General features: G+C 35.5%; 1 protein-coding gene across 1 annotated transcript in view; it reads left to right on the top strand.

Annotated features, from left to right (window-relative positions):
• Positions 1-3,678, top strand: part of Nep3 (M13 family metallopeptidase neprilysin 3) — a gene marked incomplete at its 3' end in the record, with an annotated part of 293,210 nt that extends 289,532 nt beyond the window's left edge. The window contains exon 7 of the mRNA XM_017609640.1: positions 2,849-3,678. Within this exon, the coding sequence (XP_017465129.1) occupies positions 2,849-3,678 (830 nt within the window). The remainder of the gene's footprint in view (positions 1-2,848) is intronic.
• Positions 3,679-7,959: the final 4,281 nt, after the last annotated feature.

The following is a 7,959-nucleotide window of genomic DNA, read 5'->3' as shown; positions in this document are numbered from 1 at the left end:
TTTTAGTACACTTCTAAGCAAGTTAGGATTTTCTGCTTTTCACCACGTGAAAAAGCATCTCATCTTCCATCCGAATCAACCAAAAAGTGAAAATTGATTTTTTGACACCTAAGCCCCCTTTCCGTAGACCAGGTCACATATATGTTCTAAATATGAACCACATCAGACTATTTTTATAAATATCTCGACCCAGGCACCACCTAGCGGGTAAATTTTTTGTGGAGATATTTCTTTTCAACTAAGTAATTTACATTCCAAATATGAACCAAATCAGACTGTAAAGGCGGGTTTTACAAATATCTCGACTCCTGCGCCACGTAGCGGATTAATTCTTCTTTCATATTGTATTGTTATCGGGCTATGAGCTAAGTTTGAAGTTTCAAGTCTGTAGCTCATCGAGATGTTTGTTAAATATTGATTGCGAAATTCTAGGACATATGTATATACAAAGATACATACATACATACAAGTGAAGTTACCCTGCAGTAAAATTTAGAGACAGTCTGGCAAAGCGCTAGTTCCGAACTACATATTTCAGAACTATCTCTGAACTTGTGCAAAACGGCTGCAGAACGGAACAGTGGAACTTGCGGTGTAAGTGTACAAATTCTCACTTCTCGTACAATTTGAAAGTAGCTCAGCGAGAAGACCTCCGAGCAACGTTGGTGGCGAGTTCAAATCGCGGTGAAGGCAGTTGGGAGTTTTCAGATTTAATGATTAAATTGTTGGGTGCCGCTTACAATATTTTTTTTATAAAATATGTAGCATATATGGAGTCTGTAAAAGAAAAGAAAAACGGAAAAAATATCCAAAATTCGAATCCTAAAAGCGTTTCCTTATAAAAAAAACTGTCCAAAACGGAACTGGTTAAAAACTAGTTGTAAAGTAATGCACTGTGCGACAATTGCCTCCGCCAATGACATCGCCATGTAAAACTGGACAGTTGAAAGCATATCTTGGGCATTGAGCTAGAACTACTACTGTCCGCAATAGGTCTAGTTCTACGCTAGTTCCGAGCTAGTCAGATTTTCTGCAAGGTAAATAAAAGCTTATAAAAAATTGCCAAAAACATTGTTATAGCCGCAAAAAAAGACATGGCCGGAGAAGACAGTTTCACCCTATCTCGGGTATGGGAAATCGAACTGCATCATTAGTTTTTTAAGTTTTAAGCCAACCAGGTAAAAGTAAGAAGCCATAAAATATTGCATAACACCTGAAAAATTTCCATTGGAGGCAAAATTTTCAAAATAAAAAGTTGTATGAAAACGTGCAGAAAACTTAAAAAACGAATGATGCAGTTTGATTCCCGATGCCCGAAATAGGGCGAAAACGTCCAGCCATGTCTTTGAAAATGTTTGAAAAAAACTATCACTGTGACATCACCCGTAAGTCTGTAAGTAAATTATTTCTAAGAAATTTAATTAAATAACTCGAAATTTGTAATAATATATAAATAATAAATTCAAGAGTCAAACCTTATCAATATGTGAGTGTCGCAAAGTTATGATAAGTAATATATGTAGTTTGATTGTCCGAATAAAAAACAAGCTACAGCCAGATTTCGGCCGTCAGCAATAATTATTAAAAAACAACTGCAATTTTTTGCTACTTCAAATTTACACATTATTACACTAAAATTTTATGGGATATAAAACTAAATATTCGAGATTTTTTTATTTAATTTTGATCTTTAGTTTATTTCTTATTAGCCAATGCCTTTATTTTTTGCAAAAAAAATATTTATCTCAGTTTTTCTGGTATAATTTGTCTGAAAAATATATGTACAATTTTTCTTGTATTTTTATCAAATAACATAAAATCAAAGATATTCTTTTATCCCATAACTGATTGGGCCCCCACCACATATACATACTTATTAGACTGCATCACTCCCCATACAAAAAAAAAATCGGTACTGTTTTTGCATTGGAATTATAAAAGCTATTATATCTGGACCGATTTGAAAATACCTCCAAAAATGGAGTTTTTTATGAATAAAAATAGTTTATTAAAGATTTTTTTTTGAAAAAATCCCCTCAAATGACAAAACGATTTAAGCTTACAAAATTTACATAAAGATATTTTTAAAAAATAAAAAAAATTTGAACGGAATTGTAATAATGAGACTTTTGATGCTGTTTTTTTAACTTTTTTCAAAGATTGGTATAAGAAAAACTTGAATAACTGACCCTAAACTCTTCCGATTTAGACTTGTGAGATATCATTGGAAAGGTATTTTCTTACACTTTTTATTTCTTTGCTGATAAGGATGAAAGAGAAAGGTAGGATGAACGAACATCATTCAAAGTTGAATTAAGATGTGTTGTTATTTGGAAAAAAAAATTGGGACACGAATGATTTTTTTGCACATAAATAAAAATATAGGGAAAATACCTTTCTATCTAGATCACATAAGTCTAAATCAGAATAGCTTTGGCCCAGTTAATTAAGTTTTTCTTAAATCAATCTTTGAAAAAAGTAAAAAAAAACAGCATCTAAAATCTCATGATTACGATTCCGTTAAAAAGATTTTTAAATATTTTTATGCGGATTTTTTGAGCTTAATCTGTTTTGTCATCTGAGCGGACTTTTTTCAAAAAGTTCTATGAGAAACTATTTTTATTCATAAAAAAACTCAATTTTTGGAGGTATTTTCAAATCGGTCCAGCTTGCTTAAATCTTAATATTTTTCCGAAATATTTTGGTGGACGTCTTAAAATATAACAAATTTTGTAATCCCGGCGGAAAACCCGCAACTTTTTTGTAATGCAGTCTAATACTTATATGTAGCTGTAATTTGGTATAGAATCAAAGAATCAAGATTATTTATTTTTCTATTCGAATATAGAACTCTTAATAATTACTTGGTGTGGCAAGCGGTACGAACACTGACGTCTTGCTTGTCAAAGCCGTTTCGAGACGCTTATAAAAGCGTACGCAAGGCTCTAATGGGCTCAGATGGAGGCGAAGAGATATGGCGATATTGCGTGGCAGATACAAATAACGTCATTGGTTTTGCAGTTGGGGCCATTTTCGTGCGTCAAGCTTTTCATGGCGAGTCTAAACCAGAAGCCGAACAAATGATCAACGAAATTCGCGAAGCTTTTAAAGAAAATTTACATAACCTCACATGGATGGACAGGGGTACTCGTGAACGAGCAATCGATAAAGCCAATGCAATAACAGACATGATTGGATTCCCTGACTACATTCTCAACCCAAAAGAGTTGGATAAGAAATATGAAGACTTGAAAATTGTGCCAAACAAATATTTCGAAAACAATATTCAGGTTGCAATGTATAATTTAAGAACCAACTTGGAAAAGCTAGATCAGCCTGTGAACAAAACTCATTGGGGCATGACTCCTCAAATGGTGAACGCCTACTATACGCCCACGAAAAATCAAATTGTGTTTCCAGCTGGAATACTGCAATCACCATTTTACGACACCAACAATCCGAAGAGTCTAAACTTCGGCGCAATGGGCGTTGTTATGGGTCACGAGCTAACGCATGCGTTTGATGACCAAGGACGCGAATATGATAAGTTTGGCAACATACATCGATGGTGGGACAATAAGAGCATCGAAAGGTTCAACGAGAAAACAGAATGCATCGAACGACAATATGGGAATTACAAAATGAATGGGCGTACCCTAAATGGAAAACAAACTTTGGGTAAGTTAACTTGAGAGCCTTTGTTATTTGTTGCTTCCCTCTTTACAGTCTTAAAAACGAATGCCAGCCGTACTGATTTTATCAGTACAGTACTGATTTTTTAACTCTCGTACTGATTTTATTTATTTCTTCAATCAGTACGCTAATGTCCTGATTTTTTTAAATTTGTACTGATTTTTACTGAATTTTCAATTCTGATTATAAAAATTTGTATTAGAGGTATTTTCACCGAACTTGTTACTCGGTTACTCAGTGTTCGGCAATTTTACGCCATGTATTTTTTTGTGTAATATTATTTTACTCACGCGAAATACATTAGGATTTTTTTAAGGTTTTTACATAACTTGGGAACTTCCTTAAACAGTACTATGAAAAGTAATACTACGTTCAAATTGACGAGCTAAACGTGTTAAATGGGCTTGAACCAGTTAAATGATCAAAACATGTTCATAAACAAGTTAAATCGCATGCAATTGTTGTTGGAAAATTGAACCAGTTAAATCATTTAACTCGTTTGAAAACCAGTTCAGCGCAGAGTTGTATCAGAAAGCTTTTTGCTCCGACCAATCAGAAAGACCCGAAAGCTTTCACTTGACACGCCACCGTTCAAAAAATTTATATTCTGAAAAATATTAAAAATTAAAAATTATCAAAAAATATCAAAATTGTATGCATGTCTGCCTGCCAAAAAAGAGGCCAAGGCGGTAATTAGTTATTTCCCATCAGGTCTCGTCGTACGCAGAGACAAATAGGGCATACGAACTAAACATTTTGACGTATCTAAATGATCCGTATGCATTAATATCATGAAGCAGACATTCGCATAAAACAAACTGAACCACAAAAACTTGATTTTGAATTTTTTTTTTTCGAATTTTTATTGGTAATCAAACAACCGTCAAAGTTAACTCCAAATGTTCAATGTGGACGATTGTGTTTTCCAAAAAGCTCTTTTTCATTTAACAAGTTAAATGGGGGCCGATTTGAACGTAATATAAGAAGAAAATAATTTAATTATAGTTGACGTTTCAGATAATATTTGATATGGTCAAGAAACTAATACAATGAAAAGAGCAATGGTTTTATGGGCATATCGCCGAGTCATCACGTACCAGTTGCGTCAGTATTATGGAATATAATTTATTTAAAAAGAGGGCTAAAATTTTTTGTCCAGTGTTGTTAGTTATCTCGAAAATAACTTTCAGTTAATAAAAAAAAATTCGAATAATTGAATGACTTTTGTCTACAACTAAGCGTTTAAGCGTAAGTCGGAGATGGGCGCCATAATAAGAAATTCTTTATTATCTTCCAAGTTGGAAAATTTTGGCTTAAACGAGCAGGGCACACCGAATTTCATCAAAAAAGATTTTTTTTTAATTTGCGCCTGATTTTCTAAACCGATTTTTACGATCTTTCAGATTTACGCTTTTCTTGTTAAAACCAGCATATGCTCTGAATTTCATCAAAATCAGATAACATTTACTATTTCTGCCCACAAAAGCTGTGGGCGTGGTAGCGCGTTGAATTTTACCATTTTCCACATTTCTTCATTCTTAGGAGCCGAACCGCGCATATACGAAATTTCAGCGAATTTCTAGTACAATTACTACGTTTGGCTGCAGCTTATATGGGGACGTCCCACTGTGCGGCGCCAGCGCTAACGTAAAGCCAAAGTTGTATGTGAACGGGCCTTTACATAGCAGCAGCGTCATTAAGCAGTACTGCCAAATTAAGCGCATTTTCTAAATTCACTGCCACTGTCTTCATCGCAGCAAACTTCGCACATTTGACATTTATGAACCGCAGCCAATTTTTGTTTCTATCACTGAAGCCTAAAACACAAAAAAAAATTAATCAAACAAAAGGGAATGTCAAATAAAGCACTCACTGACAACGTCGTATTGTGTTTGCTGCGGCAGTGACTGCCAATATTATCAGTAACAGCTGATTTTAAAAACTGTCACTGCCACTGCCACTGCGCTATTGTATTTTCGGAATAATAGCAATTAAATTAGTGTAGAAGACGCATACAGTACAACGGTTACGTGCGAAGAAGTTCACGTAAGTGGGAAAAGCTTTTGACTGTCATTCACCTGGGTGTGGCCAGAAGTGATTCTTTTGCGTGCGGTTCAAATCACAACTCACTACGCCCGGATATTTATATCCACATATCCTCTGGGTAGCTACCGAACATCCGTTTGGGAGCGAGCTAAAGTGAGAAGGCGTAAAACGTCACGTGCGCTGGGCTTGGGTCCGCCAAATTTAAGTCCCGACTAATACAAAATAAAAATATGCCTCGGATGAAATCCCGCCTCTGTGCAGCAAAATATGTGCACCCAACAATGCAGAAAAACCTTAACGTCGAAAAGCTGCGATCATAACAGATGGCCAGGTTATTCGGCACTCAACTCTCACACCTGTGCTCTGAGAGCACTCTTCGACAAATTGCCATATGCGAGCAGTGGAAAGACATTCCCCGCTCATTAAGTACCGCCGCCGAAGAAGTAGTCGGATTACAACGAGTCCGAAAGAATAACTGGTCAAAACGCCCGAAAATTGTATCAGAGAGTTATGCCGTGTCCACCGTAGACACGAGATATGCGGTGCAGGCGGCGCGGTGCGTTAAATGCGGGCAGATTACAAAACCAAACATATGTTGGCAAATGTAGATGTCCAGCGTAGGCACGATTTTGCGATAATGCGTGCATTGCGACGTCCCCGCATCGCACGCATCGTTTGAAAGTCAAACTCGTTTGCTTTTGACCGTAGTAACGTGCGAGAAATTCAGCACTAAAGATGACGATTCTTACTACGCTTATGCGACAGAATACATGATAGACAGAAGGGTTGTGACTTTTTTGGCCACCTTTTGTATTTGCAAAAGCCGTTGGTACCAGGCTATGTACCATATTATATTTACATCGGTTTTAATATATTTTCAGTTTATTCTATTTGAATTTATTTTATATTTCAACAATTCCACATAACTTTAACAGTGTTTTAAATCCTGGTGCTGTTGGTGAAACGTGGCGTTGCCGCACTTGCACTTCACGATTTATGATGTTTAACCCTTCGTCTGACACATGAGTCCAGTCAGGCCTTTTCCATTTTCAAATTACAAAAAAGGGTTCTTTAAATATAGCTAGAGGCTTGAAATTTCAGGTAGCTTAATAAAGATTAGTGAATTACCAATCTGTAAAAAGTCGTGTTGGTATCATATATATAAAGCTAGATATATAGAGATGTTGATTAATACATCACATTCGTAACACATAGGTCTGGCTGGACCCACATATATTCCTATGTAATTTTTACCTAAGATGAAGGAATGCAACATTTTTTCAAAGTTTTCTTTTGAATTTTTGAATTATCATGGCAAGAGATGATTTGCGTTTTTAACCGACTTCCAAAAAAGGAGGAGGTTATCAGTTGGTCGGAATATTTATTTTTTTATTTTTTTTTGTATGTATGTTACCGCATAACTTTGGACCACGTCAACCGATAATTATTTTCGCATCGGAAAGGTAGTACCTCCGAGGTGGTCCCATACTAATCTGGTTAACATCCGATCAGTGAATCATGAGACATATCTATATCCATATATAATACGCGAAGGCATTTTTTGTGTAGCATAAAAGATCTGCACCGTTCGTTCGGGGTGTCAAATTAAAGCGCTTCGCCTGTGGATGTGCAAACTGGTTTTTTTTTTTCGAAAGGAGTTGCCACCTGTTAAATAATTATATTCCAGTTATTTACTAATCAATGCCCTCATATCTGCACCGTCCGTTCGATTTTCAAAAGTGAGGTACCAAATTAAAGGGCATAGGGTGTGGATGTTCAAGAAGGTTTTACTTTTTCGAAAAAAGTTGCCACCTGTTAAGAAATTAAACTCAAATTAATTAATATGTTAAATCAATTATTAAATATGGGTAGCAATCGAAATGGTTTTGTAATGGTTTTGAAAAGGCTTTACAACCTAACTTCGTATAGGAGGTTCGCTACATGTAAAAAAATGTTATTCAATTTTAATTATGTAAAGGAATTTGGTAAGTGAGTAAGGTATCGCTATATGGGTGTCATATAAAAGAGGTTTAAGAAGGTAGTAGTTTGATAATATTTTGAATAGGGTTGCCACCTATTTAAGAAGTCTAATTGAACTATTTTATACCCAAGTTATATGAAATATGAGCGATGGATGTCAAATGAAAGAGCTTCAAGTAATTATTGGGGGATTCACAACGGTGTCGTATTGTTGTTTGTCGTAAACTTTAGAAGCACCAC

This window comes from Rhagoletis zephyria, unplaced genomic scaffold (genome assembly GCF_001687245.7).
Source record: "Rhagoletis zephyria isolate East Lansing unplaced genomic scaffold, Rhagoletis_zephyria_1.1 Rzeph_scaffold_00241, whole genome shotgun sequence".
Classification (NCBI taxonomy): Eukaryota; Metazoa; Arthropoda; class Insecta; order Diptera; family Tephritidae; genus Rhagoletis; species Rhagoletis zephyria.
The sequence above is the reverse complement of the archived record's forward strand: the minus strand, read 5'-3'. Positions and strand labels throughout refer to the sequence as shown.